Source organism: Phocoena sinus, chromosome 6, assembly GCF_008692025.1.
Source record: "Phocoena sinus isolate mPhoSin1 chromosome 6, mPhoSin1.pri, whole genome shotgun sequence".
Classification (NCBI taxonomy): Eukaryota; Metazoa; Chordata; class Mammalia; order Artiodactyla; family Phocoenidae; genus Phocoena; species Phocoena sinus.
The window spans coordinates 36,323,442-36,344,735 of NC_045768.1; the positions used below are offsets into that span (position 1 = coordinate 36,323,442).

The window sequence follows — 21,294 nt, forward strand, 5'->3', positions numbered from 1 at the left end:
GAGTCTGTCACACACATTCTCCACTGCCTCCTGTGATGAACATGACTTAAAACCAGCGTATCTGCTCAAAGTACGCTTTATCTTTATTGCCTGCTGATGAAAAAAAATGCCTTCTAGCATTTGGTTCCCAGACACAAGACTCGACTGACAATCTCTGAAGAGCCAAGGGAAGGAGAGGAAAATCAGAAAGAATCAGACATTCAGCCAAAGGGGCAAAATCTGGCCTCCTTTGCATGCAGCTAATTCTGATTGGGGCAGGAAATAATCATGGGACTCCAAAGGGCTGAGAAAGGTCTGAAATTTCAACATCCTTAATGAGGGTAGACAGCTCATTTTAGAGACTGTGAATACCATCATTAGAGAACTCGGGAGGAAGCTTCCTACAACAGCCACACAGGAGAAGTTCAAAGTCACCTCAAAGAGAAGGTATGCTGGAGAACACCAGTACCTAACTATGGAGTGCAAATTAAAGAAATATATCACGGTATAAATTTTAAAGTGCGTATGGACTTTTTCCTTCTTCTATTAGAAGGAAAAGGGATTGTCTCTCAAAACGTAACTAACCGCTAGTTATATAACCATTTGGATAATAAAGAACAGATTTGCACTAAATTCCCAAAACTCATATCTAAATCAACAAAGGCATCACCTAGTGGCAACACACTCTAACTGCAAGAACATGGTCAATTCAGCATTCACACTGTGACGGCCTCCTGTCACCTAGGTGCTGTAAATTCTCTCACAGCATACCCATGGGGTCTTCAGCAGGACAAACCCTGGACCTAGAGCAGTGGTTTTCAACCTTGGCTGTATATTAAAATCATCTAGAGAACTTATAAAAACCATGAAATTGAACATTCTTCTCAATGGATGCAACCAGGCTCAATAAAGACTAAGTGGAAGTCAGCCTAAGATAACATACTAAGAGGTACACTGACAAAGGAAATAAATGCATTTCTATCTCTGCACTTACCTTGGGTTTTGCACAGAGACCAAAGTCGATCAGCTTTAATTTATGATCTTCATCAAACAACAAATTTTCCTGAAAAAACAAAGATATTTTCATAACTGTCTTCCTTATATCACATCCCACCTCTAGCTATTTCTAAAATCACTTTAAGGTTGTTTATATTAAACAGCGTGGGTACAAGAATGAAAATCATTAAAAAAGAATGAAATGACAAGAACATAAGGGAAGAGAAGATGAATATTGATAACTATCCTGCTTCCCCTCAAGACACATTAGCATAAACCATTTTCTCTTTGGTGCTCTGAGGTTCAACTACAAGCAAACACAATGTGTGCCAAAAGCAAGTTTGAAAAAAAAAGCAAGTTTGAACTCAAATCAAAGTGTTGGATATAAACAGAGGGAATGGATAGAAACAGAGGGAAAAGGATAGAAACTGCCATATCTTGTTAGACCAATTCTAGGTCCCTAACCCTAGTACCAAATAACATTAAAATCCATGTTCACCATCATGCATATCAGTCAGAGCCTACAGACTTAAGAGTATCAAATTTTTATTCTGTCCTTGAAAAGTTGAGTCTGTTCATTCCACTGAACTGTTCCTTTCTGAAGCATAATGGAATGAAAATTAAAGAAGATGGTGTCAGGAAGAGAGTATTGAGAGGAAAATACTCAATGACAATATTCTCAAAGAAAATACTACAACTCTTCTTTCCTAGAAATAAAACCCTGAGGTTCATATTCTGCAGCTGACTACAAAGATATTTATAATGTCACACATAATTGACAGAGAAAAAGAATGCCAATAATAAGTCTAACCTGAAGAGCCTACCAGGAGTCAAAAGTCAAGGAGGAAAAAGAAGTGATACATTAGGAATAGAACAACAACAACAAAAAGCAAAGCCCAGACAAATTCTAAACAGAAAGAACATTTGGAAACCTAGTAATGACAGGTAAATGATGTTGAACTCTCAGGTGACCATCTGTGAAGCAGTCACTTACTGGTTTGAGGTCCCTGTGAGCAAAGCCTTGGCTGTGCACGTAAGCAACTGCAGACACTATCTGACGGAAGACAACTCGGGTCTCCTCCTCCGACAGGCGATCCTGGGAAATTATGTAGTCAAACAGCTCTCCTCCAGGGCAATACTTAAAGAGCAATAGTCACATAAATAGTTACTACTTACAGAAATCGCTTCAGAGGAATTTAAAATAAAAAATTATACCAAACTCAGAGATATTATTAATTCAATTTACAAGCAAGGGAACAAACTAAGTAAGGCACATTCAAAAATATACTCTCAGTATTCCAAGAAAGAGAACAACAGTTTTTGGTCTCGAGCAGTTTTATTACCAGTAAGTAGAAGTAGAACCAACTACCACTGTGATTTTAAGTTCATTCAGGGTTTTTATATTTTTATAGCAAAGTATTAATACCCATTCTAATCTTAATGCACTCACATTTAGTGTAGTTACTTGAAACAAACAAAAACCCAGCAGCAATTATTGCTTCTCCATTCAGAAGATCAGTGATTTTCAGTCTATACCAGAAAGAACCAATTATACACAAGTTCCTCAGAGGCTACAAAAGAATGGGTACCAGAGCACAAAGCTCTATCTAGGCTTTCCATCCCTTCTTCACCAGAGCAGCTCCACTATTCTGTAAATGGGGGTTTCCATTTAAGATTTCATTTCATTTTAGCAATATCAATTAAAATTACAGATGGAGATAGCCTATGACCTCATACGTTCACATTTAGGAACTGTTCCTATAGATACACTCTCACATCAAAAAACAATGCACGTTTAAGATCATTCACTGCAGCAGCATAGCTTGTAACAGCAAAAGACTGGAAACAACACTAATGTACTCACACTACATAAAATGGCATTCCATGCAGCCATAAAAAGAAGGAAAAAAAAAAGAGGAAACTCTTTATAAGCTGATATGAAACAATCTCCAATATTAAGTGAAAAAAGCAAGGTATAAAAGAGAATATACTGATATAATGACTTGCAAAAAGCATTATGCTGAATAAAAGAAGCCAAATACAAAAGAGTACATACTGTATGATCCTATTTTTATCAAGCTCTAGAATAGGTAAAACTAATCTCTGGTGATAAAAATCAGGTCAGTGGTTGTTGAGAAGGGCACTGGGACGGTGGGGTAACAGGGATTAACTTCAAGGGTCAGGAGAAAACTTTCTAGTGTAGTAGAAATGTTTTATACCCTGAGTGGGGTGGGAAATACATGGGTATGTACCTTTTTCAAAAACTATGTACCTAATGTGTTCATTTTCTTGTATATAAATTATACTTAGCCAATTTTTAAAATGCTATCCAATAAGATTTACATAAAGAAAACAGCCTACTTTGTATTTTCAAATAAAGAAATACAAAATAGAGTAAAACAAAAACATCAAAAATCTCTATGAATATGCATTGATGGTCTCCAAGCTAAAATGTTAAATAGGGGGGAAAAAAGGTACAGAATAATATTACAGTATGTGACCATTTGTGTGACAGAAACCAGTAAGCTACACATACACATAAATATATGTGAATACACACACACACATATTTATATATAAAATACACATAAGTATTTCTAAGTACATGGAAAATACATAGGAAACCAAAAAAGTAAGTGATTAACATAAGGGAAAGGAAACAGGATGACTGGGACAGAGGGGAGAGAGAATTTTACTTTTCAATATATACGCTCTCGTATCTTTTTTTTTTAATATTTATTTTTTTAATTTATTTTCTTTCTTTTTTTTTGGCTGTGTCTTAGTTGTGGCACGCAGGATCTTCCTCGATGCATGCGGGATCTTTCATTGCGGCGCAGGCCTCTCTCTAGTTGTGGCGTGCAGGTTTTCTCTCTCTAGTTGTGAAGCACAGGCTCCAGAGCACAGGGCCTCTGTAGTTCGCGGCACGCACGCTCTCTAGTTGAGGCACATGGGCTCAGTAGTTGTGGCACGCAGGCTTAGTTGCCCCACAGCATGTGGGATCTTAGTTCCCCAACCAGGGATCAAACCTGCATCCTCTGCATTGGAAGGCAGACTCTCCACCACTGGACCACCAGGGAAGTCCCCTCTCTTGTAACCTTTAAATTTTGTCCCAGGTTCATGGATTTTGGTTTTTTTGAAGTATTTAATTTGGACAAAAGGATCAACTTTTAAAAAGGCTTTAATTTCACCACTGTAAACCATGTGGGTGGATCTACAGTGTAATAAAGAGAAAATGGTCCTATGTCCGAAACTTTCAGCATTATGAATTTTAAAATGTGCTTTTAAAACAGAGTTAATCTGTCAAAATGATGTGCAGTTACAAATTATCTGGCTGAGACTAAGGAAAATGAAATGAGATGAATGATACATGTTCTAAAGACTTTACATTTCAAGCCAAAAGGAGCAGGTTAAAACTTAAAAGAGTTTGGTTCAAATAACACATACATTAAAGTCTACCTATAGGTTGCGGGTTGAACTGTGTCATTCCAAAAAGGTATGTTCAAGTCCTAACACCTGGTACCAGTGAATGTGACCTTATATGTCAATAAGGTCTTTATAGATGTAATCAAGTTAGAACGAGGTCATACTGGATTAGGGTGGAACCTAATCCAATTGTTTGTATCCCTGTATGAAGAGATAAATTTGGACACAGACAGACACAGAGGTAAGACAACACCATTTGAAGACAGAGGCAGAGATGGTGCATCTATAAGCCGAGGAATGCCAAGGATCGCCAGCAACCATCTGAAACTAGGAAAGAGGCATAGAACAGACGATTCAGAAGGAAGCAACCATGTACACACCTTGATTTCAGACTTCTAACCTCCAGAACTATGAGACAGTAAGTTCCTGTTTTAAACCACATTTGTGGCAGCCCTAGGCTAATACATCATATAACACTGAAATGAATCCTTCCCTCTAGGAACAAATTCTAACATATTCTGTCCACTAAATTACACCATCCCATTAGGAGGGTATCAGAAAGGATACATTTACAATGTATCTCCAATTTATTATATATGCCTACTTGATCTAAATTGTTACAGAACTCAAACAGGTAAGCCATTTAACATTTACTCTTTCATCAAAAAGAGTCATGTTAACAAAATGTTCATTGCAGCTCTATTTACAATAGCCCGGAGATGGAAACAACCTAAGTGCCCATCATCGGATGAATGGATAAAGAAGATGTGACACATATATACAATGGAATATTACTCAGCCATAAAAAGAAACGAAATTGAGCTATTTGTAATGAGGTGGATAGACCTAGAGTCTGTCATACAGAGTGAAGTAAGTCAGAAAGAAAAAGACAAATACCATATGCTAACACATATATATGGAATTTAAGAAAAAAAAAAATGTCATGAAGAACCTAGGGGTAAGACAGGAATAAAGACACAGACCTGGGGCTTCCCTGGTGGCGCAGTGGTTGAGAGTCTGCCTGCTGATGCAGGGGACACGGGTTCGTGCCCCGGTCCGGGAGGATCCCACGTGCCGCGGAGCGGGTGGGCCCGTGAGCCATGGCCGTTGGGCCTGCGCGTCCAGAGCCTGTGCTCCACAATGGGAGGGGCCACAGCGGTGAGAGGCACGCGTACCGCGAAAAAAAAAAAGACACAGACCTACTGGAGAACGGACTTGAGGATATGGGGAGGGGGAAGGGTGAGCTGTGACAGGGCGAGAGAGAGTCATGGACATATACACACTAACAAACATAAGGTAGATAGCTAGTGGGAAGCAGCCGCATGGCACAGGGATATCGGCTCAGTACTTTGTGACCGCCTGGAGGGGTGGGATAGGGAGGGTGGGAGGGAGGGAGACGCAAGAGGGAAGAGATATGGGAACATATGTATATGTATAACTGATTCACTTTGTTATAAAGCAGAAACTAACACACCATTGTAAAGCAATTATACCCCAATAAAGATGTTAAAAAAAAAAATTTAATCTTTCAGGTGAAATGTACTTTTCCCATAACTATTGATAAAATGAGTGAGAATGGTCTGAATGTTTGTGTCCCTCCAAAAATTCATATGTTGAAATCCTAACCCCCAAAGATGGTGGCATTAGAAAGTGGGGCCTTTGGGAGGTTATTAAGACATGAGGGCAGAGCCCTCATGAATGAAATTAGTGCTCTTCTAAAAGAGGCTCCAGAGATCCCTAACCCTTTCTATCATATAAGGACACAGCAATAAGGTACCAGTTATGAACCAAGAAGAGCGCCCTCACCCGACCATGATGGTGCCTTGATCTTGGAATTCCCAGCCTCCAGAATTGTAAGAAATGAATTTCCGTTGTTCAGAAGCTTCCCAGTCTGTGATATCTTGTTACAGCAGCCCAAACAGACTAAGACAATGACCAAATAATTTTAGGTCTCTGGAACATACTACTGACCTCGAGAACCATGAATATTTTGTTGGCTGTCTCTATCACATGGTAGAGTTGACATATATGCTGATGTCTCAAGTTCTTCAAGGCATCAATTTCTATTTTGACCCGGGGCAAATCACTCTGTGACAAAACATTTCATTAAATGAGCAATAAACCTATTTGGGAAGTGCTCCAAGCATCAATATCACCAACTTTAATACTAAGTAGCAAAAGCAATCAACAGCCTCAAAACAATTTGTTCAACAATATAGAAATAAAAAACAAAACTTATTTGTGTGTACATTTTAAAAAGGCCTTGAGGGTTTTACGAAAGACAAGTTCAATGTGGGGCAATAGTATAACATCTAGAAAAATTAAAATAATCTCAGACTCCCTTTAGAAGGTTAGCATTCCAAACAAGGAAAATGACAGAAACACTACTCAGTGTACATGCCTTGGCTACCACTTCGGTCCCAGCAATGCCCATTAAGAAGCATGCTGAGCTAAAAATTGGTGAAGGTAGATAAAAGGTATTCACTGTCTCAGTCTTCCAACTTTTCAAGGAGCTTGAAATTTTTCAAAATAAGAAGTTGGTTGGGGAGGAGGGTAAACCAAGTTGAAAAACTTTCAAAGTCCATATTAAAGATAGAAATCCAGATATCCATGAAGTAAACAAGTAAAATTTTATTATAAAAAGGGACTTGAACTAATGATCTGTGGCTTAATATCCAATTATCTAGGGCCATGCAACCAGATATTAGTTCTTAACCAAGAATCAATTGTAACTTTGACTATTTTGATAAGATAATCTTTTTTTCTTCTTTTTTGGGGGATGTGGGAGTCTGATGACTAAAACCCTGAAAGTAATCAAAATATTTTTAAAGTCCCAAGAAGTAACTAAAATAAACATAGCAACAATAAAAAATACAAAAACAAGTTTAGAAATAATGAACTAATATCATCATATTGATGATTTAGAATAGTTTTGAGTACTGCTGTGGTAATGCATTTTGTAATAACAGGTCACATTTTGTCTGCTATTTAAGTGTTTGCTGTGTCCAAGTAAATAAGTCATACTAAAGTTATAACTGAAGTTGAAATTGCTTAAGGGAATTAATCAGTTTTGTAACCAATGTTTAAATGCTCAAGAAAAATGTTTTTTAATACCTTTTTATTAGTTTAATAAGTACAGTATTGAGCACTGAAAACAAAAATATTGAAGGAGAGCCTGAATTGTCAGTTGATAGGTTATTAAAAATAATTTCTGATATAGATCATTGTGTGATTCTGGCATATATTTCAGAAGGAGTTCAAAGAAGTGAGTGACGTTATTATAACAAAACATATTCTCTTTGACTATTTATGTATGTTAATCAGCACTTGCATCCTTAAAAATAAAGTAACAGTTGATATTAAACTCTGTCTCATCCTAACAACATGAGAGACCCCCAAAAAAGTCCAACATGTCTCATATAAATATGCACTTTCAGTAAAGTGATTTTTATGTTTGATAATTATCAACACATAAAATGTTTGTGCTGTTTTACTCAACTGTATACTAATAATAATTATAATGCTAACTCAATCGCAAAGAATAAAAAACTTTAACCCTCAGAGATTTTTGGTCAGAGGATAAAAAAAAAAGATTTAAAAAAAATGTTTTTAATTTATCTCCGAAAAAACAAACAATCACAGATGCATACTAAGAGACTAGTGAATTCTCAGCAGAAAGAGACCAGAACAAAGCATAGAAACCAAACCATACAAGGATGGTAGAAAGAATTAGAAAAAAAAAGACCACTCAGGATGACTTCAAACACTGGGAAGGGTATATAATGCCCAAAGACCATCAAAAGAGACAGATTCTCCCTTAATAGAAAAATAGAAAACTTTATGCACATTATAGCCAAGATCACAAATTAAATGGGCTGCTTTAGAAGGTAATGAGCAACTCAATCCTAGAAGCATTCAGGTAGAGGAAAAAAATGCTGATTAAGAAAAGGATTTCATAATTTCTAATAAAAGTTAGAATAAATTTTGAGTAAAATTTATTCTTTGAATAAAATTCTGGGACATAAGATCGATCTATACTATAAAGTAGATCAACATTTAGTAAGGGTATCATGAGAAGATAAAGAAGGGAAATATCAATACCCAGAAACACCTACAAGACTATGAAACAACTGCAGAAAAATGGACCCTGTCGACTTCAAATATGTGCCATTGCCCTGTATTAAAATTAAGAACAAAGTAACTCCTTCCCCAGATTACTTTTTTTTAAATTAATTAATTAATTTTTTTTGGGGGGGCTGCATTGGGTCTTCATTGCTACACACAGGCTTTCTCTAGTTGCGGCGAGCGGGGGCTACTCTTTGTTGCAGTGTGCAGGTTTCTCATTGCGGTGGTTTCTCTCGTTGAGGAGCACGGGCTCTAGGCACATGGGCTTCAGTAGTTGTGGCTCGCGGGCTCTAGAGTGCAGGCTCAGTAGTTGTAGCGCACAGGCTTAGTTGCTCTGCGGCATGTGGGATCTTCGCGGACCAGGGATTGAACCCATGTCCCCTGCACTGGCAGGCAGATCCTTAACCACTGCGCCACAAGGGAAGTCCCCAGATTACTTTTTAAAACCATAGATTTATACATAACTGGCTATGGAAATGTTATTCTAATAAAAGAGCAGTAACTAGAACATTAGAGCAAATTCAAGTTTTAATTCACAAAACTGATCTATAAATATTTTTTAAGTAATGTTAGACTTACCCCTAGTGCATTTTTATCCATGATTTTTATAGCTACCATTTCTCCAGTGAGGATATGGAAGGCAAGTTTGACCTTTGCAAAGCCACCTAAGTATGGGAAAATGTATTATGAAGAGAGAAGCAAACTAACTTAAATATCATCATCAGAGCAAACTGAGAACTGAGGCACAAAAAACCTTTCCACGTACTTTTATAAGGGTCTATTGATCTATATTTTTCTGAAGTTTGTGGCCCTTTCTTCTTGTTGCTTCCAAGTGTTGGCCATGATCCTAGCCTCTCCTCATCCAATGACTAACTAAAGACTCTTTGCCATGATAGGATATCTTTAATTTTGCAATGAAGAAGTAGGAAAAAAGGATTCATTCTCTAGAAATTTGTTTTATAATTAACATTGCAATTAAACCTACTTTATAATTAACATTGCCAGAACACAATATAAAGTTGGAGAGACAAAAGACAAGTAATATGAAATTTCCATTCAGTGTTAAAACTGTAAAAATAAGCAATTATGTTTCAAAACTGGCTCAAAAGCTGGATAAAGGTCTACATTTAGGTATCTAAAAGAAACCACCAGCTGAGGGCTTCTAGAAAGAAGCTCCTGGTAGTCCCTCCCATGGTCTTCCTCATCTCAGTAAATGGCGACTCCATCTTCCCAGGTGCTCAGGCCAAAAATCCAGAAGCCATTTTTAGCCCCTCGCTTTTGTCTCACACCACATATCCAACCCTCCAACAAATCACACTGGCTCTGTCTTCAAAAATATATTAATGTTTACCTTGGGAGAAAGGCAGCAGGCACTGACTAGAAATTTCTATGTCCTGATCTGAGCAGGGAACATATGGGTATATGTGTACAAAAACTCCATCAAAATTAGTACACTTTGCTTATTTTACTATGTGTTATGCCTCAATATACTATACTTAAATGTACATATGTGTGTGTATGTCTGTATACAGAATCTCACCCCTTTCTATACACAGAATCTCACTACCTTCAATTCTATCACCATCCAAGTCACCATCATCTCCAGTATCACTCACCTAAATTATTGCAATAACCTCCTAACATCTATGTTTTTCCATCCTTGCCCTCTCCCAGCCAGTCTTTTCACAACCAAGCAGCCAGAGTGAACCTTAAAAACAAAAGGTCAGACCACTACTTGGCTCAAAACTCTCTAGTGACTTTTATTCTAAATAAAATGAACCACAAGGCCCCTCCTACAATTCTCCTCTCTCTTGCTCCACTTTTTCTTACTAAAATAGGTTGAAGAATTTTAAAACTACATAAGTGAGGCTAAAAAGCTCTTGGCTGCCCAAATACACTATACTCTCAAATAGATGACCTATCCTCTCCAAGAAGAAAATAATTACCTGTCCCAACAGTTTCATATAATTCATAGTATTTGAGAAGTTCATCATAATCTTTCATAGTCCTCCTGGAAGTTTACTCAAAATTATAAAAAGAACCTGTAAGACAAAAACAAAAACAGTACATGATCAAAAAAGGAACTATTAAGAGACTATCTCCTTCATTCTTATTGAGATCCCTAAAAAATAAAAATAGAGAAACCGTATAAAAAAAAAGAGAGAGAGACTATTGCCTTCATTCTTGTAACTACAAATATAAATAAGTCTTAGGCATATAAATGATACTGGAAAAACTGATCAGCCATATTAAAAAAAAATGGATTCCTATCTCACACCATACATAAGAATCAATTCCAGATCAAATAAAGACTTAAATATGAAAGGTAAGCCTTTAAAAGTTTTAATAGAATATTGTCATCATTTCAGGATAGAAGAGGATCTTTTAAATAGACACAGAAAGTGCTAATCATAAAAAATAATAATAGAGAATTCTCTGGCAGTCCAGTGGTTAGGACTCCAGGCCCTCACTGCCGAGGACCCGGGTTCAATCCCTGGTCGGGGAAGGAACTAAACTCCCACAAGCTGTGTGGCAAGGCCAAAACTAAAAAAAATTTTAAAAATAGATAGATAGATAAATTTTAAAAAGCTAGCATTATTTAAATAAATAAATATTAAATAACATTGAAATTAAGAACCTCTGCATATCCAATGACATCATTTAAGAAAAAAACAACATAAATATGAGAAAATATTTGCAACACTTATAACAGTGGACTTTCACCCAGAATACATATACTCCATCACAACAATATAGAAAAAGACAACCCCACAGAAAAATAAGCAAATGAAATAAAAAAGGCATTTCACAAATAAACACAAATAACCAATAAAAAGATGAAAAAAGGCTCAATTTCATTAGTCATCAGGGATATGCAAATTAAGACTCCAATGATATACAATTTTAAGATACATGTAATGAGATATATATTTTATTATTATGCTTCACAACTTACATGTGTTACATATACTCTGTTTGTTTGTTTGTTTGTTTATGGCCATGTTGGGTCTTTGTTGCTATGCACAGGTTTTCTCTAGTTGTGGCAAGCGGGGGCTACTCTTTGTTGTGGTGCACAGGCTTCTCATTGCAGTGGCTTCTCTTGTTGCACAGCATGGGCTCTAGGCATGTGGGTGGGCTTCAGTAGTTGTGGCACACGGGCTCAGCTGCATGTGGGATCTTCCCGGACCAGGGATCAAACCTGTGTCCCCTGCATCGGTAGGCAGATTCTTAACCACTGCGTCACCAGGGAAGTCCCTATACTCTTAAGTATATATCAAATAATTTATTAAAATAACACAGACAGACTATTATATATAAAAAAGATAAACAACAAGGACCTACTATATAGCACAGGGAACTCTACTCAATATTCTGTAATAACCAGTATGGAAAAAGAATCGGAAAAAGAATGGTTATATGTATAACTGAATCACTTTGCTATACACCTGAAACTAACACAACATTGTAAATCAACTATACTCCAATATAAAATAAAAATTAAATAAGTAAATGAATAAATAAATAATAAAAAATTAGTTATAAAAGTGTTAGGAGGTCTTATTTGATTTTTGTCTTCCTGAGTTTTAAAATTAACTAGAATTACAAAACACCATGGGGTGAGTACACGTGAGGTCATACTCATACCAGCTTTGTCTTATTTGGGGAGGATAAGTTCCTAGTTGACTATAACTAGAGATTAGCACTGTATCTGGCAGAACTGCTAATGCAATCAGACTATTAACTCTGAACTTTCTTGTATTCATTCATTTATCCATACAGATGTGTTTATTGAGCACCAGTGATGTGCCAGACCTGCACTTGGCACCAAGGCTATAACAGAGAAGAAATATGGTTCCTGCCCTCATAGATCTTGCATTCCAGTGGAGAAGACAAAAGGAAAATTAACAGACAATGAATTAAATAATTATAATTCGTAATAAAGGGCTTCCCTGGTGGCTCAGTGGTTAAGAATCCGCCTGCCAATGCAGGGGACACGGGTTCGATCCCTGGTCCAGGAAGATCCCACATGCTGCGGAGCAACTAAGCCCATGTGCCACAACTACTGACCCCACGTGCCACAACTACTGAAGCCCACACACCTAGAGCCAGTGTTCCACAACAAGAGAAGCCAACACAATAAGAGGCCTGTGCACCACAACAAAGAGTAGCCCCCGCTCGACACAACTAGAGAAAGCCCGCGCGCAGCAACGACGACCCAACACAGCCATAAATAAATAAATAAATAACAATATGTAATAAATACTGGGGAAAATACGCAACAGTGGTTAGAATGGGTCACTAAGAAGGTAATGTTTAAGTCAAGATCTAACTCAAAGAATGAGAAGCAAGAAAAAGCAAATCAGCCCTTCCCATCACAACTTGAAAAATGTTTCCAATAGGAACTGTGCAAGACCATGTAAACAATGTTTCTGTATGAAGCAGTTAAAATGATAATGTTCCTTTATTTGACAGACTGCTGCTTTCTCACCAAGGACATCCTCAGCACTACCTCATTCCTCCCACTTCCGGCTTCCTCAGATACCCAAATGCTGAAATGCTCCTGCTCTTTGACAGTATCCACTCCAAAACTGGTCCTTGGGACTTCCCTGGTGGTCCAGTGGGGAAGATTCCATGCTCCCAATGCAGGGGGCCTGGGTTCAATCCCTGGATGGGGAAGTAGATCCCACACGCACGCTGCAACTAAGAATTCACATGCCACAACTAAGAGCCTGCATGCCACAATTAAGAAGTCCACATGCTGCAACTAAACAAACAAACAAAAAACTGGTCCTTGCTTCCCTAGCACAAGCCCAAATCCTGTAAGCCCCTTTCAACTCACTCTTACTGAGATGCCCAAGATCCTAGGGTGTATGGTTTCTCTTGCTGCAGCAAGCTAAGTATACCTAATTGTTTTTTAATCACGGATGTGTCCCTAATGGTCTGTGGTTGATAGGCCTTAACAGGAATTGTTAACCCAAAAAAAATGAGAGGAAGAGCATTCCAGCAAGAGGGAATTTAGGTGCAAAGATCCCAGAGGAAGAAAAGGCTGACATGCACTGAATTTAAACTGCTTTCAGAGGTACCAGGAAAAGGAAATGCAGATTTGGAGCGTGGACAATTGGTTAGGTATACGGGAAAAAAGAAAATTGGATCTCTACCTCACACCACACACAAAATCAATTACAGTAAAGACTGTAAAGTGAAAGACAGACAATTAAGACAGATAAGGCCTTACCTATACCAGACCTATAGCTAGGAGTGGCAAGAGGAAGAGCATGGAGATAACAATTAGAAAAGCAAGAATTCGAATACAGCTTCATGGAAGCCAAGAAGGAAGGAAAAAAGCAACACTACTAAAAAGAAAGTTTCTAGGAAGTAGATTTCTAAATAAATTTGGAAGTGCTCCTATATAGGTTAAGTCCTAGGACCTGAGTTTAGGTACTGCAAAATGGAGCTTTCTTATAGGTAGACATGGGGTGCAAGCTCTCTGAACCTATATAGATACAGTTTCTCTAAGGAGCTCTTCTTCCTAGAGGCCAGTGTGACAGGACAGGACTTGAGATTTCAACCTTGGAAAGAGATGCTTCCACACCCCTTAGAAAGCCACGCAGGAATCAGAGGAGCCCAGGGAAGTGGAGGTCACTGAGTCAGCACAGCACACCAAGGGCTAGAGCCTCTAGAGAGTTCACAAAGGGCTTTGAGTCCAAGACCCAGCTAGTGATAAACTCCTTTGCCTGGTCTGACTCCTGTGCACAAATCTCCTTCTGTGCCCTAGCACTGGACTAGGTATGGCACCACAGAGTTCAAGACCCCAGGACCCCACTCTCTGTAACATTTAGAAAGATTAGGTAAGTATATGCATAGCCAAATGGGACTTGGGCAAAGTTCTACCTGGAAAGGGCAAAACTCATACATCTTAATTAATGCCTCTCAGTAGTGGAAACCTGGTGCTAGTGCTCATTTCTAGAGCCAGACAGTCTCCCTTCACCAACAGGCAGGGCTTTAGCAAGTCTGCTGAAGGCTCTGGGATTGGTTAAGTGGCCAGCACCATGTTTACTACTTTCAAGTTCTCTGTCCTTCATCCTGGCTCATCCAGAGCTGAGTGGCCAGCATGTTATTAAACCTTAAAAAAGACCTAGAGTTATGAGTTCAACCTCAGGACTGTGGTGAGTTTATAAAGGAAAAGACAGAGCAATAGGGAAGGTCCTTGCTACAGTGAAGATGGGTAATCTTCTTAAACTGAAGTGGAGAAAAAAAATGAATGAAATTATCAAAAGCCCAAGAGACACAGAGGATTTTTTTTTTTAAGATCCCTTTAAATTTCCTTACAAAATGCCTAAAGCACTCTGATTCCAGGAATCATTTTACTTGGAGATAAAAGGTATGCTATTTAGCAAGTAAAAAGTCTTCAAAAATTTGGTCAGTGAAATGAACACTAGAGCAGAAGTTCTGGAAGGAAAAATATCAAAACCCAAGAAAAAAATCAGCTTAAAAAAAAAGGTTTTAGTAGCAATGTCAAAGCTGAAATAGCAAGAAAGATAAAGATCATGGGCAAAAGACATTCTGATCCAATAAACAATATTAGTCATTTCCTAGGAAGAGGTGGCATTGGACCAACTTAATAAGCAGGTGGAACTTTTAATCTAGCTGAATCTGCATGAACAGCGTAGGCAAACAAAGGAAGCAAAGTCAAGTCCTGATAATAGCGGAAAGCTGGTGATATAAAATGAAATATTTCCGCTTCCCCTGGAGTGGCAAAAGTTGTTCCACGCAAGGAGACAGCAGAGAGGACATATTTATTCTCCCTGGGCACCTGAGACACAGGATTAGAAATATCCTTACTAATTCAGAAACCTTTTAAAGGGCATTTGTTATTGGAGCAAATTGGGAATGAAGTGGAACCACACCCCCAAAAGAGAGGAATCGCAGGACTAAGAATTTTTAAAACAGGAAAAATAGCAGTAAAGGTATAGAGGTCAACACAAGGCTAAGAAATCTTTGGGATCCTGATGATGGAGAAGAGAATGAGCAGGACTTTGGAAATGGGGGAATGTTAGGCTATAAATCTGTTTAGAAAGTGGTCTGCTATAAAAGTAGGCTATCAGGTTCCTTAGAGAGCAAAGCTCCAACTAATGCAGTATTGGGGCATTCAGAACACAGGGGTTAAAGAGGAAACACAAACAGACATTTCAAAGTTTAAAAACCATGAGATGGAGGGAGTTCCCTGATGGCCTAATGGTTAGGATTCCCGGCTTTCACTGCCATGGCCTGGATTGAATCTCTGGTCAGGGAACTGAGATCCTGCAAGCTGTGCAGCTCGGCCAAAAAATAAAAACAAAAACAAACTAAAAAACATGAGATGGAAATGGACAAAGGGAAAGAAGTAGGCCTTAGGAAGTATAAGTAACACTCCAAATTGCCACCACTGCACATGCCTAAATTCCATATAAAGGACTGGGCTATTTCAAATTGCCACACTCAGAAAGAGAAAGCAATTAGTATGATGTTGGAATTCATTTTCCCAGACAGGGATATAAGAGTGTCATAACCAACTTCTTGACAGATTTTTCCCAAATGAGTTTTCAACTTCCAGGTTATGGCCTCCAGTCAACTAGCAGAGATCAACTCTCACCAGTGTAAGACTAAATCACACACCTCCTATTTTTCTTCCTTCCATTTTGTTATCTACCCCCTTCTCTCAAATCACACCATATCTTTAGGTGAGTAATACCAATGTGGCCCTAAACTGTATCTACTGAATCCAGGGAACATCATTCGTGCTACTGTATAAGAAAACTGGTGTTTACGTTGCAAAACTGCTATAATGATAGCAGATTTTACTTGGCTTTTAAATTTTGTAGAAGTGGAGCTGGTTCTAAATATTCTGAAGTGCTCTCCCTGTTTATCCTCTAGAGTCTGGAAATACAGAACACACAAAAGACTTTTGACTGGAGTAACCCACTTGCTGCTAAAGGAAGTATATGATCAGTCAATGTGGAAGACAGCCTCCCAACTGTGGATAATGAAGAAGGAAACTAGACCCCAGACACCTGAATGTCCTTCTAAATGTGACTAAGTAGAAGAACTGGAGCTATATACAATTGGGGTCTTGAACTTTTCTGAGGAAAGAAGGAATTGCCTAGATAGTGGAAGAAAGTTTATCAGTAAATTTTATAAGATAGCAACAAATTGGGGGCATTTTCCTACCAACATAGTCTTATCTGGGCTATGCTATTACCTGCTGTATAATACATTTACATTATCTAGTGAACTTGGTATGACACTGATGCTGAGGATATTTCAAATGAGAAGTAAAATACAGAATGGCATATAATGTGCCCTTGTAATACATTTAATTAACATACTGTCCTGCTCCCCTGCAGAGGCTTCTGGGAGCACCAGTAAAGAGGCATTCACTCCCAAAGGTAGTAAGGGACTGATCTGGCCATCTAGTTGGTCCATAGTAGAAATACTGAAAGGACAGATCCACTGGTGAGACACGCCCATGAAGGTGCAGTAAGGATGTTTCTGATTTATCCCACACAACACAGAGATAGAAACCAAAATATGAACAAAAAAGTTAGGAACACTGGGCTGTAAGCAAAACTCCAGGCACTACCTTCCCCCTTTCCACTACCAGGAGAAATACCAATTGTGAAGCTCAAGGACAATTATTCATCCTAGGAGCTAGAGGCCTGATCACTCTCCTGGGACGCCCTCCTTTGGAAGTCTCCCTTTTTCCCACTGGTCTCCCGGTGGGTCACTCCTTTTAGTGCTATAGCATTCGGTGCATATTCCCCTTTTAGTGTTAAGCCTCTTAAGCCACTACTTTCGGAAGGTGAAGGAAAAGGAAGGATTTGGACCCTGAAAAGGGGGTGATTAGACATAACACATTTCCTTGTTTACTGAACTGCCTAGTAAATTGAGTTGTACGAACAGAAGTAACTCGAAACCCTTCTTTGAACTTCTTTCCCGGAGACCGTCAGTGTCATGGAAACATGGAATGGGAATTCACATCTATCACAGCCTCCTAGGTGGCAAGCGCTTTACCTCACCGATAACCCGGAGGCGGATACGATCCCTATCCCACTTACAGAGGAGAAAACCAGGGGTCGGAAAGGCTATCTCATCCAAGGAACCGTGCTCATAAGGTGGGACTCCGGTGAAGTTCCCCAGTCTCCTGTGAGCCAGGAGCACTCTGGGCCCGAGCCGCCGTCCCCCGCGCCGCGCACGGCCGGAACCCCGGCCTCCACCCACGCGGGACTCACTGACCTGAGGACGGAGGGCCGGGAGGGACTGGGCCAGGCAGAAAGACAGACGCGCCGGCCTGCCGTCCGAAGGGAACCGGTGAGCGCAGAGAACTCCTAGAAACTTTTTGGATAGCCACGCTCTGGCCGTTTCCGCCCGCCAAGGGAATCAAACCTCGCGCGCCGGAAGGGGCGGGGACGCAGCGGCGTCTGGGCGGTCGCAGCGAGGCGGGGGCGCTGTCGCCCTAGGACAGCGAGCGGACCCAAGGAGTGGGATGGTTAAGAGGCCTCTGGAGCTTGCTGAGAGGTGACTTAAGGCCTTGGTCTTCGACCTGGAGTGCCCCTCCCCGGAGGGCACGTGAAGATTTTCGTGGAGTCGTGAGCATACAAAGTTTTTACATAATTCAACTTTAAGTTCTCTTTCCTAAAATTGATTTTCAGAGAAGTCGCTAGTAGTTACAGTCTCATTTTCGTCCTCCCCTTGCCCAGTGGCCCTTCTCCCAACCAACAAAAGACAAGTATACCTCTCCCCTCTAAAAATCTTACTAAAATATGTTGCCACGAGGAATAAAACCCCCAGGGGACAAATTGTCCATTAGATAGCTCAAGGTACCAGAAACACCTACCTAGCATCACAGGAGAAGTCCTTCTAATACGTTTTGCTGTTTGGTCATTATTTATGTGACTTTCATGGGCTGCATGAATTACTACAATTGTAATGAAAATCCAGAAGGAAAAAAAAATTATAGCAAGAGGAAAGAAAAAAATATTAAGTATAAATTTATATATGTATTTTTTAAATAGATTTTTTCTTAAAGAACGGTTTAGATTCACAGCAAATCTGAGGGGTACAGAGATTCCTCCTAAACCCTCTGTCCCAACCACATGCATAGCCTCCCCCATTATCAATATCCCCCACCAGAGTGGTACATCTGTTACAATTTATGAACCTACATTATCACCCAAAGACCACAATTTACATGAGGGTTCCCTCTTGGTGTTGTACATTTTATGGGTTTAGACAAATGTATAATGACATGTCTCCACCATTATAGTATCATACAGAGTAGTTTCACTGCCCTAAATTTTTCTGCTCTGCCTACCTGTGAAGTGGAATAGTGTTATATGTGTATTTTTATTGCAATGAAGTGTGCTATTGCACTGGATAAGAGATTTTCAAGCAAAAAAAAAAAATTAAACTAAGATAACATTCTGTGGAACCAAAATATGAGTTAGGAGAAAAAAGAGGGAAAACAAGCAAGTTAAAAAGTAAATTGTTTATTTTGTTCGTGTAATTTTTATCGGATAATAGTGGGTATCAAATCATTCTGGTATTTCCAATCCCTTGCATATCTTTTAAGGACTTACAGCTTTACTTTCAGAGGTTTACAATAACCAGTTGTTTTAAAAAATATTTACAATTTATCCAAAAATTAAAACCTTTGTGACTATTTAAAATTATAACAAGAGAATGCATGGTGGGAAGCCATTCAGTGTTTATAGCCTGGCCTCCAGCATTATGAGAATACAGCTGAAACGGAAAAGGCTGGGTTTTGAAGATGACACAGCTCTAAAAAGCTTGGAGGGAGTGCGAAGGAAGCTTTGTGCAACTCTTGGCAGAAATAAGGGTTAGCAAGGCCTCCGCGGTTCACTGCTGCTAAGAGGGCGCAGCAGGCCTGGTCGCCCTGCCATGAGGCAGAACAGCAGTCCCCAACCTTTTTAGCACCAGAGACCGGTTTCGTGGAAGACAATTTTAACATGGGGCGAGAGGAGGGGTAAATGCAAGTGATGGTTCAGGCGGTAATGCGAGTGATGCGGAGCGGCAGATGAAGCTTCGCTCTCGCTAGCTGGCCACTCACCTCCTGCTGTGTGGCCGGTACCGGTCTGCGCCCTGGGGGTCGAGGACCCCTGAGCTGGAATAGACGTCTCTATGGTCAAGTAAACATAGAGCCATTTCTCTCTTTCCCACCCGGTGGGGCTGCACACAAGCAGTAGCCGCAGTATGGGAAAGATGGAGGAAGAGCAAAGAAGGAAGATCCCTTTGGTTCCAGAAAACCTCCTGAAAAAGAGGAAGGCTTATCAGGCCCTCAAAGCCACCCAGGCAAAGCAGGCGCTTTTGCACAAGGAGGAACAGAGGAATGGAAAAGGGCTCAAGTTTAAGCAACTAGAATGGTCTCTACGTGATTCCTGGCAGCAGCTATGTGACAGGGTGCGCCTCAGACGACTAGAAGTGAAACCTCATGGCTTAAAAGTGCCAGATAAGTATTCTTTGGCCTTCGTTGTATTCATCCAAAGGATTAATGGGGTGAGTTCACTGGTGCAGAGGACCATTGCAAGACTTCGCCTGAATAAGATTTTCAGTGGTGTCTTTGTGAAAGTAACCCCTAAAACCATAAAAACGCTTTGTAGAGTGGAACCTTGTATGACCTGGGGATTTACAAATCTGAAGTCTGTTTGGGAACTCATCTTGAAACGTGGACAAGCCAAGGTCAAGAACAAAACCATCCGACAGACGACACAGTGATTGAGGAGCACCTGGGGAAGTTTGGTTTCATTTGCTTTGGGGGACCTCATTCATGAAGTTGCCTTCCTGAGGAAGAATTTTCAGTCGATCTCAGGGGTTTTGTGCCCTTTCTAACTCCCAGTGGCCCATCAGGCTACCAAGAATAGAGTGGGTTTCCTCAAGGAGGTGGGCTCACCGGGCTATCGAGGAGAACATCAGTCAGGTCATCCGGTAGCTGAACTAAACCCAGAATATTTGAAAGCACAGTGCATTTGGAAGCACGTGTTTTTGTTTTATGGAATTGTTACCCAGTATCTTCAAAAAAGATTATTTTCTACTATATCTTCAGAAACTGGAGGGGAAGTGTCAGGGAAAAGATGGTGATAGTCATGGCAGGCACTTTTCATCCCACACCAGGTCCAAGGAAACATTCCTGTGTATTTTCGGTGTTGGTCACCATCCACCTCTGAAACCAGCAAAAGACTCATACCATGGAGGAGGGATGCTTTGTCACATCTTCTATCCTGGGGTTTAATGTTGGTGAATGAATACCCAAGCATGAATACAAGACAGCAGTGGACCAACCCCAGGGACGTACTTGAACCTAGGGGTTCCTAGGGCCTTGTTTTAGAAAGAATTGTAAGTACAATTAGAGAGAAGAGCACAAAAGCAGTGCTCGGTTGTCTCTGCTGTGAGTCCATGTTCTAACTTCAGTGACAGCGTTGTGAGCTCTCAGACTTACACAGAGCTCTAAGTGTATATGATGGCTTCCTTATCCTTGCCGGCAGCTGGCTTAATGCTTTTCTTTAGCTCAGGATTTTAACCTTTTGGATCTATGAGAAGGGAAGGACACTTTCCCCAGGAAAACATGCAGAAACTCCAATTCTGTCTTGGAAGTTTAGAGTATTTGTAGACCCTACTCAGGGACCCATGCACCTTATGTGAAGAAGTCCTGCAGTATCAGGATTGGTCACCCAGGCTCTGGCCTTCCTAGTCTCTTCTGGTTCCATGTCCTATGGA

General features: G+C 39.8%; 1 protein-coding gene and 1 pseudogene across 4 annotated transcripts in view; one reads left to right on the forward strand and one right to left on the reverse strand.

Annotated features, from left to right (window-relative positions):
* Positions 1-17,958, reverse strand: part of MELK (maternal embryonic leucine zipper kinase) — a 79,211-nt gene extending 61,253 nt beyond the window's left edge. Inside the window, exons 1-7 of one of the 4 annotated variants that reach the window (XM_032636346.1) lie at positions 17,797-17,955; positions 11,480-11,731; positions 10,470-10,565; positions 9,103-9,188; positions 6,370-6,486; positions 1,970-2,113; positions 974-1,042 (exon numbers count right to left, since the gene is read on the reverse strand). In XM_032636346.1, the coding sequence (XP_032492237.1) occupies positions 974-1,042; positions 1,970-2,113; positions 6,370-6,486; positions 9,103-9,188; positions 10,470-10,527 (474 nt within the window). In that variant the 5' untranslated portion in view covers positions 10,528-10,565; positions 11,480-11,731; positions 17,797-17,955. Of the gene's footprint in view, positions 1-973; positions 1,043-1,969; positions 2,114-6,369; positions 6,487-9,102; positions 9,189-10,469; positions 10,566-11,479; positions 11,732-17,796 lie in introns of all 4 variants that reach the window. The other 3 variants (XM_032636344.1, XM_032636345.1, XM_032636347.1) reach the window with 3 other exon arrangements.
* Positions 17,959-19,782: 1,824 nt separating this feature from the next.
* On the forward strand, positions 19,783-20,658 carry LOC116754983 (annotated as a pseudogene).
* The last annotated feature ends 636 nt before the right edge of the window (positions 20,659-21,294 follow it).